Source organism: Erpetoichthys calabaricus, chromosome 13 (assembly GCF_900747795.2).
Source record: "Erpetoichthys calabaricus chromosome 13, fErpCal1.3, whole genome shotgun sequence".
Taxonomy (NCBI): Eukaryota; Metazoa; Chordata; class Cladistia; order Polypteriformes; family Polypteridae; genus Erpetoichthys; species Erpetoichthys calabaricus.
This window is the reverse complement of record NC_041406.2, coordinates 64,024,005-64,048,859: the sequence shown is the minus strand read 5'-3', so window position 1 is coordinate 64,048,859 and position 24,855 is coordinate 64,024,005. Positions and strand designations below refer to the sequence as shown.

Sequence of the window (24,855 nt, the reverse complement as noted above, 5' to 3'; positions counted from 1 at the left end):
ACAGGGAGGGTTTAAAAACGTCCAAATACACGTTAATTAATTAAATAAATATGGTGTCCCTACTTCGCGGAATTTCAGTTATCGCGGTCGGCCTTGGAACCTATCACCCGCGATAAGTGAGGGATTACTGTATCCACAAATCACATCTGAAAATGTATACCATAAGTGCAGTATTTTGTTTTTGCCTAAAATCTCTGAATGTCACCTTCTCAAAACAAAAGCCCGTTTACAGTGGACAGCCAATGGAACAAGCTCTTCTGTTCCATTTTTTTTTTTTTTTAACTGTCTCCAAGAGTCCTAAAAGTGTCGTTCATGCAGGGTTCATCCAAAAGTCTTAACAAAAACTTTCTAGAAACTAATCATACTATCAGACTTACCTTTAAACCAAGACTTAAAAAACAATCTAATTAGGACTTTTTTTCCTCTGTTGCCTGTATATCTGTTACTAATTTATTCTTATCTAATATTTTTTGTATGTCATTGATTAATTTTTTTTAATCTATATCCAATTTATTATTCTGACTTGTTCTTTGTCATCTTGTAAAGCACTTTGGGCTACATTCTTTGTATAAAAATGTGTGATAAAAATAAATATTGTTGTGTTTGGTGGAAATTAAATCACAATCATCCTCCAATAATTAATACTGTAGTATTAGCTACAACCCCAGACAGCAGGAGAGGGACCTCATTGGCTCATATTTGCAAAAACATACTAGCAATCTTTACTTGTATATTATTTTAATTTCAAACAGAATGATTAATACTACAATGCAAAAGAATAAAGTGCTTTATATAGGAATAGAAACGGATATTAAACCACATGTAATAATACAACAGATCAACAACAAAGATACAACAGAATACAAAATAAGTCAGAACTCAAGTGTTACTGCTGAAAGATAAAACCGTACAGAATGTTACAAGATATAGTTCTGGAAAGGAGGCTTCAACAAGTACTCACTTTGAATAGTGCAACACAGGCTTCTTAATAAGTAGAATATACTGGAGGGCTTTAGTTTAGCATGCAGGATGGACCAGTCAACAGCAATGTACAATAGCAGCTAAAAGACTGTGTACACTCATAAAGACATGCAAAATGCTTTACTTATGTTTAACGAAATAAAAAAAGCAAACTATAACAGGTTCTCTCTAGTAATAGTATATACAGTAAATGTTGAGAAATAAATTAATAACAGCTACAGTAACAATGGAATGGAAAAGTGGCAACTCACTGCTCCATGACTGAGAAGTCTTACAATATTTAAAAAAATATCCTGGTAACATAATACATTTCTAAACAAACAATTTTAAATAAAAAAAATGATTAATTATTAATATAAGGTTTTTACATGCTAAAGAAACCAGCTTCCATAAATGAAAAGTTTTGTGAGATCATTTTTAGATTTTTATTTCAATTTTGAATTTCAACAAGGTTTGATTACTTTCTCTACAAGGAGATCAAGCCTCCTCGAGACTGGCACTCTCTCTAATATACAGGTGCTGGTCATAAAATTAGAATATCATGACAAAGTTGATTTATTTCAGTAATTACATTCAAAAAGTGAAACTTGTATATTAGATTCATTCATTACACACAGACTGATGTATTTCAAATGTTTATTTCTTTTAATATTGATGATTATAACTGACACCTAATGAAAGTCCCAAATTCAGTATCTCGGAAAATTAGAATATTGTGAAAAGGTTCAATATTGAAGACACCTGGTGCCACACTCTAATCAGCTGATTAACTCAAAACACCTGCAAAAGCCTTTAAATGGTCTCTCAGTCTAGTTCTGTAGGCTACAAAAATCATGGGGAAGACTGCTGACTTGACAGTTGTCCAAAAGACAACCATTGACACCTTGCACAAGGAGGGCAAGACACAAAAGGTCATTGCTAAAGAGGCTGGCTGTTCACAGAGCTCTGTGTTCAAGCACATTAATAGAGAGGCGAAGGGAAGGACAAGATGTGGTAGAAAAAAAGTGTACAAGCAATAGGGATGACCGCCCCCTGGAGAGGATTGTGAAACAAAACCAATTCAAAAATGTGGGGGAGATTCACAAAGAGTGGACTGCAGCTGGAGTCAGTGCTTCAAGATCCACCACGCACAGACGTATGCAAGACATGGGTTTCAGCTGTCGCATTCCTTGTGTCAAGCCACTCTTGAACAAGAGACAGCGTCAGAAGCGTCTCGCCTGGGCTAAAGACAAAAAGGACTGGACTGCTGCTGAGTGGTCCAAAGTTATGTTCTCTGATGAAAGTAAATTTTGCATTTCCTTTGGAAATCAAGGTCCCAGAGTCTGGAGGAAGAGAGGAGAGGCACAGAATCCACGTTGCGTGAGGTCCAGTGTAAAGTTTCCACAGTCAGTGATGGTTTGGGGTGCCATGTCATCTGCTGGTGTCGGTCCATTGTGTTTTCTGAGGTCCAACGTCAATGCAGCCGTCTACCAGGAAGTTTTAGAGCACTTCATGCTTCCTGCTGCTGACTAACTTTATGGAGATGCAGATTTCATTTTCCAACAGGACCTGGTACCTGCACACAGTGCCAAAGCTACCAGTACCTGGTTTAAGGACCATGGTATCCCTGTTCTTGATTGGCCAGCAAACTCGCCTGACCTTAACCCCATAGAAAATCTATGGGGTATTGTGAAGAGGAAGATGCAATACGCCAGACCCAACAATTCAGAAGAGCTGAAGGCCACTATCAGAGCAACATGGGCTCTCATAACACCTGAGCAGTGCCACAGACTGATCGACTCCATGCCACGCCGCATTGCTGCAGTAATCCAGGCCAAAGGAGCCCCAACTAAATATTGAGTGCTGTACATGCTCATACTTTTCATGTTCATACCTTTCAGTTGGCCAACATTTCTAAAAATCCTTTTTATGCATTGGTCTTAATTGATATTCTAATTTTCCGAGATACTGAATTTGGGACTTTCATTAGTTGTCAGTTATAATCATCAACATTAAAAGAAATAAACATTTGAAATACATCAGTCTGTGTGTAATGAATGAATCTAATATACAAGTTTCACTTTTTGAATGGAATTACTGAAATAAATCAACTTTGTCATGATATTCTAATTTTATGACCAGCATCTGTATACAGTGGATGTGCTGCTCACTAATCTACACGTGTGCTTGGCTTGACTTTAAAACCTCAAGTGGTGCTGTAGCACAGTCGACACATTAAAATAACACTTAATCCTACCACATTTATAAATGAGCCAACAAATTCTAACTCATAATTCACAGCTTCTTATCTCAAAATTATAACCACTCATTATACAGTATTATGGAAAGCATGGAATATGTGTACTTTATCAAATTTTCACTCTGGGTAAATTGAGATAATGGCTATTAAAAAGTCATCATGAACTTTTCAATTATAAATTAATTTTTCTGAATCTTAGATCACTTTAATTACAGCTGATGTGGTTTCTGTGCATCTATCTACTGATTTTAGAGAGTATTTTATTACCTTGTATAATACTTTACAGTATATCCTTATATTTATTGTGTGGCATCATTTGATTCCAGTTATGGCTGTCAGAATCGAGTTAAACTAAAAAGCAAATACTTGGTCATGGATGAAATCAAGAGAGGAAACTTGATCAGATTCTTTTGGAAACAGAGTGAAGAATTTGCAAGTCATCAAAAAACAAATGCATTGGTGATCACAACCCTTAAGTTTCAAATTTACCATCTGTTCTGTAATATTTACTGTAACCAATGTAAAGATTATATTTTTTATATTATATATATTTTATATAAAAACACGGTAAAAGAGATTGACAGTGCTCTTTAAATTTATGTTAAAATTAAAAGCTAAATTTTACAATAATACTAGGTACACAGGTTTTTATAGCCAGCGTTTTCCATTATTATATTTCTGTTAAAATGTTATATGAAACCATCAGTTATTTATTCTATGGTTATATTTTGGCACAAATTATTTTATTCTCGCCAAAAACAATGACCACCGAAATTCAAGTATCAAACTATATTACCAAAATAAATAAATAAATAAATAATACAAATAGTTTAAGGCAAGGGTGCCCAAAATATCTGGCTTAGTGAGTAGAAACACAAATTACCAGGATAGGAGAAGGGGGCCAAAAGTAAGTGGGGTTACTAATGTTACCCATTACAATGGTTCCACCTGTATGTTAAATTATGTGTCAAAGATTATGTTAAAATATATTAATGTTCAAGTTTTATAAAACTGCATGGGAACAAATACCTAAAGCAGCAATAGTAAACATTTTTCAAACTGAATAACCAACAATTAGTTCAACTGAAATGTATAATAAAACACTGGCAGCTCAGACTTTCAGTCTCCAACTTACATAGCCATGCTTTTGATGGCAGTTTTCTAAGTCGTATAACATGTACTTACTGTGGCAAATTACAGTTACTACAAAATAGGCATATTTGTTTCAAAATGTTAGATTTTCTATCAAAACACATATACTCAGTGGCCACTAAAAGACATTTTTTTAATGAATTGTTCCTAGCTAAAGTTTCTCGAGATTGTGTTAATTACTTCTGTTTTAGCACTCTTATCTATACATGAACGTTTAGGTCGAGCATCACTGCAGTATAACAGTGGCAGTGTGGAGTCAAGGAACAAAATGCACACTAAAACAGTTTGAATTTTTACAGTTGCTTAATAAATTAGTATTATTTACACTACAACAAACCAGTTTAAGCATTGTGTCACTGCAGATACAGTAGGCAATGAAAACATTGACAAGCAGGACATATACCTGCCATATCAGAAGGTATACCTTGATTCATGTCAAAATACACATTTACAGAGACATCTAACAAGAACTATGCAAACATTGAAGAGGCTCTTAAAAATGATCATTTTAAGCCTATTAAATTGACACATCAGACATATGTCCTTTACTTTCATAGCCATTGATTATTAAGGAGGCCAACTCAATTTTGCTTGTGGCAATAAGTGTTTAACAGTTTTAGCACAAACAGCCATAAATCAGGCATCCCAATTCTAAGATGCAACTTGTGTATCATTGTCAGCTAATAAACTAAGCTCAAATTCACAACAATCACAAATGGGGCAACCAAAATACAGCCAAAAAATGTGTGGATTTTGTTGTTAGGGTCTGTGAATTTACACAGCACTTGGTAGACAACTAGAAACATATTTCCAACCTAACTCAATATTTTGTGGCTCAAGAAATAACTTCTGTGCAGTGAACTGGGCTTCTAAGGAACAGAATTAAAACGTCAAGTAAACAACAGCCTTGTACTTCATCTACCTTTCACAGTTAAGGTGACAAGAAAATACAGATGGACAGGGGTGGGAAGTTGTTGCTGTGGGGAAGCTGTGGTTGGCTTGTCAAAAAAAAAAAAAAAAATTCATGTAACATGTCTTCCTACATGTTCTTAAAGTGCACATTTTCTGCCATTTAGTGTAATGTTGCACAGATATAGACATTTCTTGGGTTAAAAAATATGCAATTTACATAATGTCAGGTTTACACAAATTATTTGTAACTCCAGTAATAAAATTTCCAAGTTAAAGTCTGCATTAACTCTGAAGATTTCACAATACCACAGGGCAGTTCTCATGCTGTGTACTTTTTCACCTTCAGCTTTCAGTTTTCTTTTGTTTTTGCTAGCAATCTGTTGCTAAAAAAGTTTTACTCTGTATATTGCCTCTTGCTAGATATCCTCATTCTTCTCATCTAACATCTACGTTCTCAGTCACAGTCATTCAAATAAGACTGCCTACAGTGAGCTTCAATAATACTTATGGAGAAGCCAAAACAATAAAACTAAGGAATAAGCAAACGTTATTTAAACATTTCTTTCTATTATATAAAAAAAACTTGGGATGTGACGAGACCTGTTCAGAGAGACGAGACGTGATCTTCTCAGAAAGACACTTTCACGTCCTGCGAGACTAGACTTTGTAACAAGAGATTTAACCACGGCTGGGGCCGGAAAAAGACAAAGTAGAATGATGTAAAGAATTCAAAAACGTTGGCGTGATACACATGCAGAGCAGGTTAGAGATAATGGAAGTAAGAAAATTTGAAGTCTCAAAAAAAATGACAATAAAAAGATCGCATTAGCACAAACAAATGGAAAATATTACTCGGTGAAACAACGGAACAGCGAAAAGAGATCAAATAGAATTTGAGGATGTCTGGGGGAGAAGAGAGACAAGGCAGTGAGACAAAAGGACTGCTGCTGTACAGGCTTTTAAATGTTCAAAGCACTGCACAAGATGCAGATGACACAGCACGGCGGCAGCAGCAGCAAGCCAGAGGTAAAAAGAGGAGGAAAAAAAAAAAAAATAAATAAAAAAAAAAACTGTTTCCCATTGCATCACCATTTAAGAGGGATTTCAGAGGAGCGACCACGTCTCCTTGGGGGGCATTCAGCCCCTCTCATCACAACCGCATGTAAAGCTGGTGTGTGTGTTTGGGGGGGGGGAGCAAAGCCCCCTAGTTTAAAATTAAAAAAAAAATAACATGTTCATTGACTTATTGCAGTACTATACACATACAGTATATGCATATCCTGGGCAGTGTTATTAATAGGTGCTGAGTGGAGTCAATTTCAACTTTCATAAACCTCTAGTTTCATTAGGGTTTCTAGAACAGAACTATTACTTAACTCGAAATGTGTCTGTACTGAGAGAAGCAGATCCTGAATACTGACCTCAATGAAAAAATTTGGGTACCCCTAATCAAATTACATATTTTGTTGAAATCAGAAGCAAGAGTAGTAAAAGTACAGTAAACTAAAACAATGACATATTTATAAAAATATCAATGTATGGTTAACAACTTATTTGATGAAATGAAAACAAATTTAAAAAAATGTTTGCAAGCTGTGATTTTAGGTAGAAGGGGTGTTAATAGGTACTGACTTAGTAGGGTGGGCAAACATTTACTAACACATTTATTTTTACATTTTATAGGTTAATAAACTGTATATTAACATTGTAATACTGTAATGCAATTGTTTTAGTTTGTTTGCTGAACAAAATATGTAATTTGGCCAGTGGTATCCAAAATTTGTATGCATTTTTTGTGCATATTTATATTGGTGGCATACAACAAGTATAATTTCAGAAGACGTCTTGTGAGCCAAAAGAAAGGTATCAACAGACCAATTCTGCCATGCAGGCCACTGCTTGGGCAGTCCTGCTTTAGAGCCCCGTTAAAATCTTGTTCCAAAATTCATATACAAGCATATGAAACTAAACTAATACAACCAGAATATTTCACCTTAGAAGCAGTTAATGTTAAATCAAAAAATCATTAAATCACAGTTGTATCAGATTAAATACATTTTAATTATATTAAACAGAGTGTACCTATTGTACATAATAGTCATTTAGCAATTTGGGAGCTTCTGAAATCAAATATTACAACAGTTATTTATCAGCACATTTATGAATGTTTAACTGTTAATAAGGCTTATTTGTGCTGCTGGTTTAGTTTTTGAATACAGTCTGTTTATCAAATTACCAAAACTAGTTACAAGTGTTAATATTAAAACTTCTTTAAGTCCTGCAGTACTAAACCCTTCAAAAAAAAATCTAAAACTACAATTTCTATATGCTTTTGTTTTCTATTTAAGGATAGATGATACAGTTCAAAATTTGCCTCCCTTCCTACAAACTAAATATTGAAATGAAAGTTTTTTCTTTTGAATTTCATCTTACCATTCAGCAAAAATATTATAGTATACTATTAACAATAAAATCTTTGTTTGAAAAAAATACATTATGATTCTTTTAAGGGGAGTGCAGACAATTAAAGTATGATGGAAAAAAATAAATTCAAATTGTGCATATAATATACAAATGCATGCACAAATTTGGACACCCTTGGGCAAAATGCATATCTTGTTGATATTTGAATTAAAAAAAAAATATATATATATATATATATATATATATATAGTAAATACAACTTCAATAACAAACAATTTTTTTATTAAAACTGTTAAAGCACAGTTATGATTTATTTGATGAAGTGCAAAATATATATATAATAAAAAGTAAATGTGAAATTTGCAAAGGTTTGGGCACGCATTCAGTTATGGTGTTACTATGGTGACTAACACAATGTGTAATAGTCAACCACCATGGGCTATTCTAAGCAACTGACTGAGGATCTGAAAATTAAACTAACTGAAGCATACAAAGCAAATAAAAGCTATAAAAAACGGCAATTTGCTTTCAGCTAGCAACTTCCACCATCTGAAACATTAACAGTGAATGGGGATGAAAACTGACAGATAGAGCAGTTTGCATATTGTGCAGGAAGGGAAGTCAAAGCAAGGAAGGAGTGGTGGTGTACTGCTCCATGTGTAGCGTCACTTATACAGACACTGCCTTCATGCAAGATGTATTAGAAGCAAACCTTATCTGTGATGTAAAAATAAACAATGCCTTAAGTGTGCAAAACAATATATACAGTACATAAGATGCGAGTGTTGTGTAGAAATGAAGTTATAAATCAAACGTTTTGGCCACAGGGCAGCATTTGAAGAAAACAGCACCTTGCCAACTGTCAAGTATGGGGCTGGATCTATTTGGGTTTGTGCGGCAACCAGCGACACAGAAAATACTGTGAGTACTGGGAAGAATGGATTCCACTCAAAATCAGCAAATCTGTGAGGAGAATGTCAGAAGATAGCTTGAACAACAAGACCCACAACCCAGAAACACTTCTAAACATACCATTAAGTACCTCAAGAAATTCGAGAATGTTTTAGAATGACCCTTGCAGTTCACAGACTTGAACATTATTGAAAATCAGTGGGTTAATCTTAAACATGCTGTGCATGCAAGAAAGCCCAAGAATATCTCAGAGCTGAAATGATCTACAAGGGAGACTGGGGAAAAATTTCTAAAACTAGAATTCAAAGACTCCTAACTGGCTACAAAAGAGTTTGCAAGAGGTGACTTTTGCCAAAGGGGGTGTTACCTAGTACTGACTTAGTGAAGTGTCCAAACCTTTGGAAATGCCACATATACAGTACTCTTATTTCTTTTATTTTTCACATAGTCAAATAAATTGTAAATGTACTTTAATACTGATAAAAATATAACTTTGTTTGTTTTCTGTTTTTACTTCAATTGTCAACAAAATGTGCAATTTGGCTTTTGCATGGAACTATACGCAAATTTCTCCATTACCAAACCTTCTTTCACTCAAGTTCAGGGTTGTGAAGGCTATGTACTTTTTCACTTTCATATAGTTTCTGTATAGCACAGAAGACAGCTGCAATAAAGAAAATAATATTTCTAAATGTAAATTAAATCTGTACACATTGACAAGTAATTATTCAGCATTTTTACTGTCACCTTATAATCCAATATAATACAAACACAACAAACAGTACAAATAACATCAAGTAGCAAAAAAGCTTTGTTTGACTTCCTCTAGATAGTCGTTTCAGTCTGCCCATAGTGGCACCTAACAGACCACCTGTCGAGTCAAAATCTGTGTCCTAGAAAAGACAATAAAAAAAAAGTTTAAAAGAGTAAAAAAAGATGCAATTTGAGATATTAAAATTCTTCAGTACTACAAGCTACCTAGAAAGAATACTCACAACTTACGCAATGTACATTATCAAAACTAATAGTTTCTGTAAAAATGGTCAACTATTATGTCCATCTGTAATAATTCAAACACTACTTTGAAGAAAGTGAAGTTTTTTTTTTTTTTAGTGAAATTTAGAAATACCAAAACAGACCAATTTCAAATAATGAACAGGTCTCTTGCGTATTTCTAACTATGAATCACAAAAAAAAATAAAATCTTGTTTGTTTTATAATGTTTGTAAACTTTTACAGGCTAAACAGATATTCTCATTTATTTTGGAGTTAAGAGTATACTGCCTCCCATTTTTGAAATGCTTCATCAGTAAAAATTTTCTTGGACATTATTTTTTTTTCTTTATATCCTTATTTATTTAGTATCATTCATTTTCTAATGTTACTGTTATACTCCACATATGGCTAGATTTGTTGCTCTGAGTATCGTGAGATTTGGTATGTGTCAGACTGAAAAATGAGTAGCCAAGGTGGTTACTTTTAGAAAGGTAAAATTATCTGTTTTAAAAATAACTGTTATAAAACTACATACATCAGTTATGTTTTAATGTACTGGTCGCTGTCCCAGACAAAAGTGTATTGTTATACCGACAAAGAGTTTTAAAATGTCTTTATGACTATCCTCAACAAATATTCCATTTGCTGTTTTCTAGGTTTTCAGATTAACTGCCAACATCAGGTTAGGAATAATTATATTCTTTCAGAACTTTGACTGATGCACAGTAGTATGTCACAGAGTTTAGATCTGAGACCTGGGATCTGCACCAGCAATCGGAAGGTTGCCGGTTCGAATCCCGTAAATGCCAGAAGTGACTATTCCATTGGGCCCTTAACCTACAGTTGCTTCGTCCTGGGTATTACGTTAATCTGCATCCAGACCTGCAAGCAGGTCCTCCAACTTGCAGGGAAGACTTCGGGGTTGGTAGCAGGATTAGCACTCCAGTCACCATAATAAAAAAAAAAAAACACTCACACTGTTCCAGTGCTCCCAACATTATTAGATCTAGATTTCTTGGTTATATGAATGATACCACACTGTGCTCGACTACAATGTGCATTTACAGCATACGGAGAAGATGCCTTATTGTATTTTGTAGTCTCTCTTATTGAAGCATTGCAAATTTAGCAGACACATTTTATGTCTATTGAACCACCCTTTGTCCCATCTCCCCAAGATTTACTGACTTTCTATTGTAATAGCTTGTATGCAGAAATAAAAGTTGTTATATTCTAAAACATCCTGGCCTATGGGAAGATTAAAATTTACCTATTTCAATCCTGTGCCAAATAAATCTTAATCAATATTTGTTTTCTATTGATGCAAGGTCTTGCTCTAATAAATGCAGAATGGTTATGATTGAAGCTTCCTCCTCTTTTTGATTAGTTTAATTTGCAAGATGGTCTCTAAATGCATCCACTGGTAAGTTAAATATTTTAAATCACTAAGCAATTCATATTGTAATGGGGGCCCCTTTAAAGGCACATTATTATGAACTATGTAATTTGGTTAACTGATCCTCATTATATTACAAGACACTTACTGGAATTGTGCCAGGTTATTTTTGTGCACTGTAAAACTTTGCATTTAGTAAATATAATTTATTAACGTAACATTCTCAAACCAACTTGATCCATTATGGTCACGCCACGGCCAGACGCTATTTATAATTTGTGGTTAAAATACAAACAAACCAAAAAAACTATTACAATGAAGTATTCTGGTTTTGGATTAATTTTTGTTTCCTGATGCAACCAATTGGCACAATATACATAGGTTGTTAAAACTGCCAGTTTAGAAACAAATATTTTACACAAAAAAGTATCAATATTAAAACATGACTAGGTCATTGGTATTGGTACTCTATGATGTTTTTATGTTCTTCTCAATGTTAATATACAAACTATGAAACTCCATAATTTATCAGAATTCTAAGTATTTTACAGGATAAATAAAACTTAAGTATAATACACTGAAATGAATGTTAAAGATGTGAATGGATGATCAGAGTAAATTTTGTGAAATGAGGCTTGGTTTTATGCAAAGGACAGAACAGCAATTACAATCAGCACAGGTGATCATTCATGATGAAAATGCACAAAATGCTTCAGGGAAATGCAAAAAAAGCTGCATAATACATATGTAAAACTGGAAAAAGCTTCTGGCCAAGTGCCGTGACTAACTGAAGTTCTTGTACACAGAGACCTTCAGGCAAAACTGCTAATGCTGACGTGTAAAGAAAGAGTGCAAGTACAAGGCCTGAAAGGTCAAAGCACAAAATCCAAGGATTAGTTTAGGGGAAAAAAAAGGGAGGAAGTGCAGATGAGGTGGGTAAAGCCTTTGTCAAGTATATATGAAGCATAAGCTATTGCTCTAAAAAGTGTTGAGTAAGACATCCAAAATTAACTTGTTCTGGAGATTATATGCTACCGTTATAGATTCAATAAAACACAGATTATGTAAGCATCAAGTTCTGGGGCAGTCCCTTAACTATGATGCATTCTGTTGTGGTAACTTGGGCAAGAATGCCAGGATAAAACAAATTCAAATTCCTATTTATTGAGATGCAGTCCATTCTTTGTTTATCCTTCATCCAATGTGGTTTTCTACTTTGTGCATGGCAATAAATCATATACCGAGTTCTTATTTACTGCCATTCAAGTTTGAGGATTTGAGAGTATAACCACTGCTGTCAAATAAAACTGATTAGTTTCTTTATAATTTGTATAAATTTTCCATGAAAAGCCTTTGCTAACTTTAATTCCAAAAGAAGTTCATATCTACAGCCATCTTCAAGAAAGCTCCATGTCCAACCAACCACTTTCTGAACCTGTTTTGTCCAGTGCAGAGTTGCATAGAGCCATAGTCTAGTTTGGCAGCAACAAGCACAAGGCAGAAGCCAACCCTGCAAAATACACCCTGGTTCTTCGCAGGTAACAATACGTATTGAGGAAAAATAAAAGACATGAACAGCATTTTTTTTGTTTAACTACCATATTATTTTGAAGTATATTTCTCTACTATTTTATGTGAAAAAAGTCAAAAGATTTAATTTTAACAAAAGCAGTAAGTTTTTTTCCCTGTTGGAATAATCAATGTTAATTTTAAATTACTTTTTTCAAAACTTAAAAAGGTGCAAAACGTTTCAGATATATTTTGTGTTATACCAGTTCCCATTTATGGTCCTCACATAGCCCACGTAAGATTTTAAACTCCAGCAACATGTGACAGAAAGTGATTTACATGGTTATTGCATTCAAACATCTAATTAGAGAACAACCCATAAATTCGCCATTCATGAATGCTGTCACATATATGTTTAAATCACAGCACAACATTTTCTCACTAAAAATTATGAACACAAACTTTCCTAAAAAACAGATGCAAATTTCAAAAATTGAATAAGGGATATTAAAGGTAAAATTATTTCTACTTTGAGTGGATGAGCCGAGATTTTGTCTCAGGTCTTCCTGTGTGAATATTGGATATTCTCCATATATTTGTGTGGGTTTCATTCCCAGAACAGTTCCATAACACAGTGACTGCCAATTATAAACTGACCATGTCCAAGTGTCAGCGGGTGTGGATGTGATTGTACCCTGCAATTGCCTGCTGTTTCTTGCTGATCTAGTTTCTGTTACGTGCAGTGTGATTTTGGGATAGGTTTTGTGTCCCCATGACCCTGCTCTACTTAAGCAGATTCAGAAAGTGAATGCATTGTGCAGACGGAGAGAGAGGAGCTAGGCTGGGACCAAGATTGGCAGAAACAATTTTATGCATATACATTGGGTCCTGCTGGATGTATTTAAAATATAAAAAGGACTTCCTCGAGTAGTGCTGGGCGGTATACCGGTTCGTACCAAAAACCGTTTTTATTTTTATGATATGGATTTTTCTTATACTGCAACACCGGTTTAAATAGCCTAAACAACATTTAGAACGTGGCGCAGTGGGAAACTGCTTAAGTGGGGACCTTTTTCACTGCTGCACCACTAAGCACACATGCAATGCAGTACATGCGTTAGTGGAGGTATTGATCGGTGAAAATGGACAGAGAACATTCCGAAACTGAAGCTGTAGCAGACGATAAAGTTGAACATGATGACACAGAAGAACTTTTGCTGAAAAAAGGAGCCATGTCTGTTGTCTGGAGATAATTGTCCACATTCGACCTTTTAAAACCAAAGTATGTTCAAATTTGTGAAAACTGTTTCTATACTAATAGATAATACTGCAAGCCAAGTTGTACTTGTTTTAATTTTTTATCAATACTGTGTAATGTACCTGGGTACTGTGTAATAGCGTGACGACATGTTGAATTTATTCTTGACATTTCTACTTTAATCTTGATGCTTTTGATGAGAATAAAGTCGACATGTTGACTTTATTCTCGACATTTCTACTTTATTCTCGCAGTTTATGTCAAGATTAAAGTCAACATGTCGACTTTATTCTTGTAATTTGTCATTAAAGTAGAACATTGTAAACTACAGTTCATCTTAAAATGAATATTTAATTTACTAGATTTTCTCAAACCCCGTCATAAGTTATGTAGCACATTAAATGCTTTGTGTAAAGTGTTCCCCAAACCATGTTAATCACTACGTGCTTCTTAAATGGATTTCCTCTTGCACTAAGGTGCAGGCAGCGATTACCACACAGAATACATTAATTTCATGATATTCCTGCTCCCTGAGCATTTAGAATGCTAAGATAAATACTTGATATAATTTTCATGATGAAATGCATTAATGCATGTATTAATCATGTGGGGGCACAGTGGCATGGAGGTTGCACTGCTGCCTCACAGCAAGGGGGTCCCGGGTGTTTCCCTGCCTTGAATTTGCATGTTTTTCTGGTGGGTTTAATCGGCATGCTTCAGTTTCCTTTCAAAGTCATTTAGGATGTGGGGTTTTGTTATGCTATATTGACCCTGCTAGTGTATGTGTTGCTCTTATTCACCCTGCGATGTGCTGGCGCCCTGTTCAGGATTTGCTGCTGCCTCGCACACAATGCATACTGGGATGGGCGCAACCCTAAATGGATCGCATAATTAAACATGTATAACAAAGATTTTTTTAAAGTTCTGAACACTCTGTGGTCTAAGTTTATAACTAGTTTTAATTTCACTAAGACGTTTATTGTGTGGCGATTGGTTATGTGGAGAAAGAAAAAGGAAGGATAGGAACTGGGGGTTTGGTATGTCAGACAGAGACAGCACGGCTACAATAAAGAAAGCCTGCTCAGAAGACAATCCATTGAATTCTGTGTTCGTGTCTCCGACCACCAGATCACAAACCCAACATTTACACAATAATAAAGTTAAACCTGTGTGATACCCATTCATACATCGTTTTTTGGAGTTTCGTCACACCTGCCATAAAGTTCTCTACACTGAACGTAGACCTGAGGACACCTTACTGTGAGGAAGCAGCAATACCGCCACACTACCGTGCATGTTTAATACCTGCTTTAATGCATTTCATCATGAAAATGATATCAAGTATTTATCTTAGCATTCTAAATTTTCAGTGAGCAGGAATATCATGAAGTGAATATTCTATGCGACGATCTCCGTCTGCGCCTCCTCAGTGCAGAGGAAGTCAGTTTAAGAAGCACGTAGCGATTAACAACTGGGTTGGGGAACACTTAACACAAAGTATTTAATGTGCTATATTAACTTATAACAGGGTTTGAGAAAATCTAGTAAATTAAACATTCATTTTAAGATGACGTTTAGTTTACGACGTTCTACTTTAATGACAAAATAAACTATGAGAATAAAGTGGAAATGTCGAGAATAAAGTCAACATGTCGACTTTATTCTCAACATATAGCTGTTTTTTTCTTCAGTGTCCATATTTTTTTTTCTTCACAGTGGCCCTAATACGCTTCCGTAGTGCTATATACCACAAATAGCATTATAAATGCAAATTGAAGTTTTATTATTTATGTACAGGCCTATAGCTTAGCTTGAAGGAAGGTCCATATTAATGCAATTTGCCTTAATGATGGTTCAGTTAGTAAAGATATCATCACCAAGTTGCACTTGTTTTATTTTATTTTATTTTTATTTGGTGAATACTGTGTAATGCACCTGGGATTGAAGTAATAGTATTACTGGAAGTTGCACTATTTATTTTATTGTTATTATTTATTAGTTAAAATATTATGCAGTTTAATGATGGTAAAGTTGTTTAAAAAGTTACTTTAACATGTCAGTGGACATTTTGTTAACATTAACAGAAAATGTAGTTGGTTTACAAAAAATATTTACTATTTATTCCTTTTCTAAGACATGTTCAGTGCAATACAACTTTTGAAAAGCACCTCTGGATATTTTACTAAGTCTAAATGCCTCTTTGGATGGTTGAAAATATGTTATCAAAATTTGAGTTTAAGTAGTTTGCAAAATTTCTTCAATAAGCAGGTTCTATATTTTGACTGCAACTGTCATGCAATGTGATTCCTTCTCTTCATTAGTGCACACATTGAAAACCATCACTTTATGGGGTCTTGCAAACCTGTATTAATACTTGTGTGCACATTAAAATGTTTTTTTTGTACAATGTACAATTCTTATGACAGTGGAAAAGGTTATTCTTAGCCAGTCTACTGCAGTAATTGCAGTGGAAAATGTGGTTAACATCCACTCATGCATGGGAAAAAATACCGTCGAATACCATGAAACCGGTATAATTTTGAAAAATACCGTGATATAGAATTTTGGTCATACCGCCCAGCACTAACCTTTTTGATCGAATAGGTTGGGTTATAGGTGGAGGACTTCATAGGGATTTTAGATGGTAATCTTAACTCTGGAAATGGTTTCTGCTTTGATCTTAAGAGTCACCTATAGGCAGATCTCCAGAGTGTTACAGAATCACGATTAAAGTACATTTAAGTACAAAATTTGCATGTGGAAGAGAAATATCAGTTGTTAGAAAGAGGAACAGAAGGTAAATTGAGCTTTAAGGTAAGGAACTACTGTTCTGCATAGTGCTCAATTTACCCCAACTATTAAACAGATGGCAGGACCAGTTTAGAAAGGCCTAGAGTGGCAAGGTATAGTTTCTTTCTCTACTCCTTTTCTTTTGTTACATTAAACCCTTATTTTTTATATCTACAACTAAATGGCATTACTTGTGGGTCAGGTGGTGATTTAAAAGTCACCTCTCTTGTCCACAGTGAATAAAGGAACTTAATAAAAACAAAGTCCAATATTATAACAAAAAGAAAAACAGAAGGAACTGCTAATATCAAAAGTACTTATAAAATAATAACAACACACTACATCAACTGTGTCAGTTTTACAACAAGTTCATAATAAGTGCAAATAAAGGATTTAAAACAGAGTTGCTTAAAACTCTCAAATAACATAACAAAAGTTAGAATTAAGCAATACCATAAGAGATAAAAAATGCAATGTGTCTAGAAGATTACTTTTCAGCTAAAACAGCTTTATGCAGGGAAAGTATTACAGGCCAGTATTTTATTATGTGGATGAAACAGAATGGTCATATCCTGTTGACAAAAATTTGATTCACCAACCCACCTGTGCCAAGTGTAAGGCTCACATTTAGCAACAACATAAAATCACTACCTCTGTCAAGTAAAAATCTAGTAAAGTGATTTGATCAAAATCAATAGGTTTGTAAGATTTTATAATGGTAATCACTGTACCAGCTTTCAAATGTATTACATAGTTTGTCTTTGAGTTACTGTATCCATAGCCTTGCAAGCAGAAATCACTTCAAAGTGCTCATATGTTCAGAAATGCCTAAAATGTATAAATCTTCTGAAAACTCAACACACACACCTAATGAAGGCTTTACAGCCAAACTGTCTCTTACCTTTTTTTTTCTTTTCAGTGTGGAAATTACCTTTAACTTTTATTAATTACACTTACACACACATTTTGTGCCTATACAAAAGGTAATGCAAGTATTTAATTACACATTTAACAAATACTAATAAATACAGTAATTGCACGTATTTCTAAAAATTACTGAAGCTGTGTGAGCAAAATGTGCTAAGTTCATGTACGCGTTAAATTATACAAAGAAGCACAAGCAAAATACATACCATTTGTCCCAACATCGTGTTTTGAAATTTTACTTCTGTTCCAATGTCAATAGACAGCTTTATAAAAAAGAATTAAAAACAACGTTAGATTAATTCAGAGTATTAAACAAAATAGCATAATGGTTTTTAAATGTGTTATTTTTTCCAAGGGACTTTTAGAAATTTCTTCTAATTTTTAATCTACCATTTCTGGGAAATTATATATTTACATTGTCTTCATTGTTTTTAGCAAGTTTACAAATACAATTTTAAACGTGTGAAAAAATAGTGTGTTTGTGTTTAGCTATAATGTAGCATGGTAGTTTTAAAATACAAAAGAAAAAGCAAGAATACTATTTCTGAAAATAGACTACAGTGGAACCTCGGGTCATGAACGTCTCGGAACATGTACAAATCGAGTTACGACCAAAAAGTTCGCCAAACTTTTGCATCTGTTCACGACCACACACTCGGGTGACGAACAAGCTAGTTTCCCTTCCGGTTTGTACGCGCCAATGATTTCCACACGTGTTGAGTCTCTCCCTGTACATTGTTCTCGACCAGATGTGCGTGCATTCGCTGTGAACTCTTTGTGCTCTATTTCATGTGCTTTTGCATTAATTTTGCAATTAACCATGGCCTCTAGAGTGGTAGTGTTGGTGAGAAGAAAGGTTAGAAGAAAACTGAAATCGAATTAAAGAAAGAAATTATTGAAAAGTATGAGCGTGGCGTTCGTGTTACTGATCTTGCCACAGAGTACAAGATGTCAAAATCATAGATTTTGACTATTCTAAAGCAGAAAGAGGTCATTAAAGCAGCTGATGTTGCAAAAGGAGTTACAGTGTTAACCAAGCAGAGGCCTCAAGTGCTGGAAGAGGTGGAAAAACTGTTGCTAGTGTGGTTAAACGAGAAGCAACTTGCAGGGGATAATAGCGTAAGCGAGCCGATCATATGCGAGAAAGCCAGGAAGATTCATGGCGATTTGCTGCAAAACTATCCTACTACGAGTGGCTAGTTCTTCCTCCTCACTTCCTTCATGCCAGAACTCAACTCATGCAAGGTTAGTTTTCTTTGTTGTTTATAGTTAGTTTTTGTATAAATTAAGGATTTTTTTGTGCTTAAAACTCATTTAAAAAAAAAAAGTGTTTACAGCGAGCAGTTTGTAAGGCTGTAGCGTGAACTCTTGCAATGTTAGTTTTCTCAGTGTTATTCAATGTTTTTACATTTAGTTTACTATTACACTGTGCATTCTATGATATAATTATTTCTGTGCTTAAAAATCTTTAAAAAAAAATATATTTACATACAGTTTGAACGGTCTGGAATGGATTAATTGTATTTACATACAATCCTATGGGGGAAATTAGTTCGGGTCACGACCAAATCGGGTTGCGACCAGAGTTTTGGAATGAATTACGGTCGTGACCCGAGGTTCCACTGTATGTGAAATGTGGACAATGACTTTATAACACATACTTCAACAGAGTGAGACTTCAACAAGTAATGCTCAAAGTCATATTTTTTCTTGAAAGTGCAAACATAAGCTTAAAATACATTTAGCAGTTACCCTTAAAGTTTCCCTTTTTGTATGCCCTGTCAGGCAGTTATCTGGTACACTGTACACACATATATGATTAATGACAGCACCCATATGCCCATTTATTGAACGGTTAATCCAATCTTTGGTGACAGGGTATTCATAAAACATCCATAATCAATGAGCATGTGGTGTGAACTAACCTTATACAGGGCACAATTTAATTACATTGCACAGTTATGTACAAAGACACACAAACACTGGCCAATCCTTTTAACCAAATTTGTTATTGCAGGTGTAAAACTGGAGTACCCAAGGTAAAAACCTAGTCTCTCAGAGGTGTGAGACTGTAGTTGTAAGAAAAATTTGTATAAGAAGGAAAAAAAAAAATTGAATCACTATTTAAAAGTACCTGGTTAACATGCTGAACACAACCCACTTGGCAGTATTCTGTTCATGTAATGGGATTGGCCAAAACGAGCAAATGGGGAGGACTTGAAAAAGATCGGGAGACAAAGAGGGGAGTTACCCAACTCCAGCTCCAGGGAATCAAGAAAGAGAGAGACACAAAACAACACAGAACACAAAAACATCAAAAGGAAGAGATTTAATGATAAACTACAAAAGTATCTGGTGGGTGTGACCACTAGCATCATACTTGGTAGTGTAGCAGCTATGAGTTTTCGGCGAGAGGTCCTGGTGTGCCGGCAAGTTACAGTTTGGACATGGTTACAATCGCAAAAACAGTGACAGAAACGAGACAACACTCTGAGTCACAAAAGAGAAAGCCCTGCGTTTCCTCCAGCAACAAAGGATGGTTCTGAAGGTATTCCCTAACACTTCCATATGAGTTATTCATACTTTTGAACACTTATTTTTGTGGATATCCAATTTTTCTTGCTTATTTGCTCGGGAGAGTGAGGGGACAGTGTAGGTGTGAAACAATGTGTGGCTACGTTAGTAACTTACACTTGTCCAGTCCTTGCCATTTCACTTTTATCCACTCCATTGTTGTGTAAATTAAACAATGATTATTTACCACGTTACATATTTCCACAGTTATAAATGAAAATTGACACGGTAAAAAGTGTTTCCACTGCTTTATCAATCCACAAATACACAATACTTCCAAGTCCCCAATAACCCCTTGAACTCAGCACCCCTCCTTAAACAAACAATACCCCATTAAAACTGAATCATTATCTACCCCTATTCTTAATATATAATCTTAAAAATGAAATAAACTGAACATATCTTGAACATAAAAAATGTTAATACAAAACTTCACAAAACAGATGGCATCACGAAGATCGGGCATTATCTGAAAATTCTGAAGCAACACCTCAAGACATCAGCTAAAAAGCTAAAGCTTGGTTGCAAATGGGTCTTCAAATACGGCAATAATCCTCGGGAAGCATACTTCCAAACTGGTAAAGAAACAGCTTGCAGACAACAATGTGACTGTACTAGAGTGGCCATCACAAAGCCCTTACCTAAATTCCATGGAAAACCTGTGGACAGAACTAAAGAAGCATGTCTGAGCAAGGAGGTCCACAAACGTGACATTAGTTCTAGCAGGAGGAATAAACCAAAATTCTGGCAAAATATTGTGAGAAACTTGCAGAAGGCTCTCTTAAATGTTTGCTTCAGGTTAGCCAATTTAAAGACAACACCACCAAATACTAGCTTGGTGTATGTAAATTTTTGGCCCACTGAAAATGTGATATCACAATTAAAATATGAAATAACTCTAGTATTTGTTATTTTGAAGAAAATTTTTAAATCTCCACATCCTTAGCATTGGTAAAAATTGAAAGCCATACACCAATCAGCATTTGCAGAAGCCGTGCGCGCACATTTTTTCCCCAGAAACTTCACTTTCATTCCGATAGTAAGCAACGCAGATATTGATGAGAAAACTCAACGTCTGTCCAACTTGGCTTTTTTTACTTCATCTTTAGAATTCAGATTTATCTTCTTAGATAGCAGACAGTTCATTTTAAATGTTGTTCCTCTCCTTATTTGTAATCCTAATTCGCCATAACTAAATGAATTTATTCAAAATCAAAATTACAATTTCACGTTTTCTATGTGAGATCTTATTTCCGATTCTTCTTTTAGTAGGTTGGTTAAACAAGATACTTCATACATCCAGGTACAGTTTGTCATATTTAAGTGCAAGTAAGTACTGCTTTGTAACATTTTAATGGAAAATATTGTTATTACCACCTATTGTTCCAAAATGAAGTCATAATTATAAATGAATGAGTCAACTATTAAAGTTTCAGTTATTTAAAAAAAAACACATTTATTCTGTCATATAAATGCATTACCTTTTTAATTATCAATTGATCAAGTAATAAGCCAGTTCTACAATTAATTTCATAATATTTTAATAATTCTTTCATTTATGTAAATTCAGGAATACCCATTATGCAGAAAGATTCAATTTCAGTAGCAAGATTTGTAAAGATTTGTATTCATATTTTTCCAAGAATGCATTTTTACTGAGAAAAATTCAGTGGCAAATAAACAATTTAAAAAGAGTAAAATTATTTTTATTTTACTAGAAGTGAATTTACCATGTGTATCTTTTTTACAGGTTTACAACAGTTAAGCTATCTAAGTAATGAAGTCTGTTAATTTAAGAGGCTTGACACATTCAAAATATTTAATGGGTTATTAGTTTGTGTGACGATGCGGGTTGGACTCCATGCTCCCATCTTCTGTCTGGGAGCCCATGAACCCAACACCGTCGGTAATGTCACCGATGAGCTCGCAGTGAGGCACAACAATGGAGCAAGGGGATGGAATAAAAAGTGCAAAATGCTTTTATTTAAAACAATCAAAAAGAAACAAATGTCCAAATAAATAGTGCAGTGATTCAAAAGTCATTAAATCCATAAAAACAGAGATGAAAAGTGGAGGTTAAAATCCATTAGAAAAAATCTTTAAAACAACGAGGTTAAAATAACGCAGGATGCAATCTTTTAAAACCAAAACAGGCCCGGTGTCTTCTTTCCTCTGGCAACTCCCCTGCTTCTCCTGTTTGGGCTTCTCAATAGTGGAAACGCCCTACCTGCAGCTGGCCTTCTCTCTACCTGCTTCAGCTGATCGGATCGCCTCACTGACCCCTGGCTCCGGTAGGTTCCTCCAGACAGCGACTTGGGTTCCACAGCGACCAGGGCACCCACGCTGTGGAATACACACCCAAGTCCCGACTCCTGCTGCGGCTTTACACGGAGAGTCATCCACCTTCCAGTCACTCACGCTCTTCAAAATAAACTCAGCGGGAGTGACCACTACGACTGCTCCCCGGGTGTTGGCCCAACACTCAAGCTCCCTGTTCAGCTGCACGCGAGCCTGCACTCACACGCTCTCTCGCACCGGCTCTCTCTCTCTCTCTCCCTCCACTGCTTCCGTCAACCTCCGTTTGTTCTCCTTCCTCCCTCCCTCCCTTTAGCCGACTTGCGCTTCTATTTATGAAGGGAACGTGGTAGTCGTGGCAATCAGCAGCTCCTGGGAACAATTACAGATGTGGACTGCCTCTCACCTGTGCACTTAGGTGAGAAACGCCCACAGCACGAACTCCTCAGGAACTGCTTCGGCCACAGACCACCACGCCCCCTTGCTAAGCCACAAGTATGGGGATTATTAATTAAAACTGGCCTTTTTAACGGGAGCTGTGGACCCGCTATACCACAGTTTGTTAGTGACTGTGGCCATCATATCATAATTATAGTGATAAACTGCTACTAAAGCTTTATATCATTTAAAAAAACCATAAGACAGTATAAAAGGTGTATTAAGACATCAAAAGGAAAAGCGTCCTCAAAAGTCCTCATTTTTCGACCCAAATGTCCTCATTTCCAGACAAAGAGTTGGCAGTTTTACCTTTGCAGTCTTCCACAAAGTGGAGAAACCTCCAGAAACCTCCCCAAACCACCAGGTTTTTTTTTTTTGTTTTTTTTAATACATTACACAACATTTCCAATCCAACTTTTTTGAAACATGTTAATGGCATCAAATCTAAAACAATAAAATTTCTCTGTTTCAACATTTGATATGTTGTCTTTGTTCTATTTTTCAATTACATATGGGTTTAAACGATTTGTAAATCATTGCATTCTGTTTTTATTTACATTTTACAAGCATCCCAGCTTCTCTGGAAAGGGGGTTGTACTTTTGTGGTTTATATGCTTACATTTTTGTTACCTCACTGAAGTATCCAACAGGTGCTTCATACACAACGAAGTGTACAAATAAGTACAGTACACTGCTATTTGTGATCATGCGACTGTGCAGTCCAAAAACATTTCCAATGGAATTTTACACCTGTAAGGAACAACAATTACTCCGTACTTACGGTTCTTAAAGCGTTGACCTTTGCTTTCAGGCTATCGGTTAACTTGTCATTTTCCTCCTCATAGACACTGTATCCACTTGGAACATAGTTCCCCGTGGGCGCCCCATCTCCTAAATAATAAAAAAAAGCAATTCCTTTAGAAAGTTTGTAAGTTAAATTTTATTTTGACCCCAACTCATTGTTTTATATTAAATCGTCGACGTTCTATTAGCACTAGTTTTAAAATCCAGAGATAGCCTAGTCATAGCAAAGTAATAACCATCAAAAAGCTAGCTCAGCTTTACTACAAATGTCATCCGATGATCGTTGGTGATTTCTCTCCTGTGACCATTTATATTTACTGTCAAATCCAGATATACCAATGTTTAGTATCATTCAGTTAACTCTTCAGTTCCCTTTAATACCTGCATGACTCTCTGATTAACTATTGTAATAATCCTTCAAGTTCTTATAACGATTTTAATATGTCAAAGTTAAAATTGACAATACCAACGTTAGTTTCACTTTTTCCAGTGTTTTCATTTTAAGCCATTCATAATCATAAGTATCAGGTTTAAAAATAGCCCTTCTTACCTAAACCAGCACGCCTCATGCTTGCTCGTCAAGGACTTGTTCAAGCGTTTACGAATGATTACTTCCCTTCTGTTCAATATAAAATGAAATTTCCACAAAGTCGCTCTGCGTGATCTCCAGCATCAACTAGCGCCACGACATCGCAAACACGGAATACGGCATGACGTAAACGGCTGAGTCGAACTTTGAACTCTAGGCTGAGAGCCACCGACTGGTTCACGATTTAACAGTGTTGCACTTTGGTTAGCGCAGCACAGAGGATGGCGGTGCACGGGGTCACTAATTCAAGTCATGTTTTAGTTGCATATGAAGAGTTTCTTGTTTAGGTAAAACGCATGAATTTATGATGTATTATGAACGCAAATTGTAGTAAACGTCAAACGTCTGCGCCTCGAAACTTGTGCTGCTAGTACACTTGTCACTTCTTGTTATTACCGCATATACATTAAAGTCGTTTAATGAGTGCCGTTCAAATTATGTAGATCAATAAGACTTTGTTTCATATTGAGTCAATTTGGACCTATATTCCGATAATAACCTTTAAGAGATAAAGTGGACGTACTTTTCTTCTTCAGTGTTATTTTGAATGTAAGAAACTCCCAGGTCCCTAAATCAGATTTTATGCTGAAGTACTACGGGCTGCAAAACTGTGTTATTTCTATAATTTTTCACTGAATAAATTGACCATTTAGCATAAC

The 24,855-nt window shown here is 35.3% G+C and overlaps 1 protein-coding gene across 1 annotated transcript; it reads right to left on the bottom strand.

The window, feature by feature from the left end:
• Positions 1-698: 698 nt before the first annotated feature.
• On the bottom strand, positions 699-24,324 carry bet1 (Bet1 golgi vesicular membrane trafficking protein). Its single transcript, XM_028817084.2, has 4 exons — positions 24,158-24,324; positions 23,585-23,694; positions 17,703-17,759; positions 699-9,513 (listed from the first exon to the last, which is right to left on the bottom strand). The coding sequence occupies exons 1-4, from the start codon at positions 24,174-24,176 to the stop codon at positions 9,364-9,366; spliced, it is 336 nt and encodes a 111-aa protein (XP_028672917.1). The 5' UTR covers positions 24,177-24,324; the 3' UTR covers positions 699-9,363.
• Between the last annotated feature and the right edge of the window lie 531 nt (positions 24,325-24,855).

Bases quoted from the DNA above. Each gene is read 5' to 3' on its own strand.
- bet1 (XM_028817084.2), bottom strand. The intron at 17,760-23,584 runs GTAAGTACGGAG...TTTTTTATAAAG, and splicing joins AGGTCAACGCTTTAAGAACC to CTGTCTATTGACATTGGAAC. The intron at 9,514-17,702 runs GTATGTATTTTG...TGTCTTTTCTAG, and splicing joins ACACGATGTTGGGACAAATG to GACACAGATTTTGACTCGAC.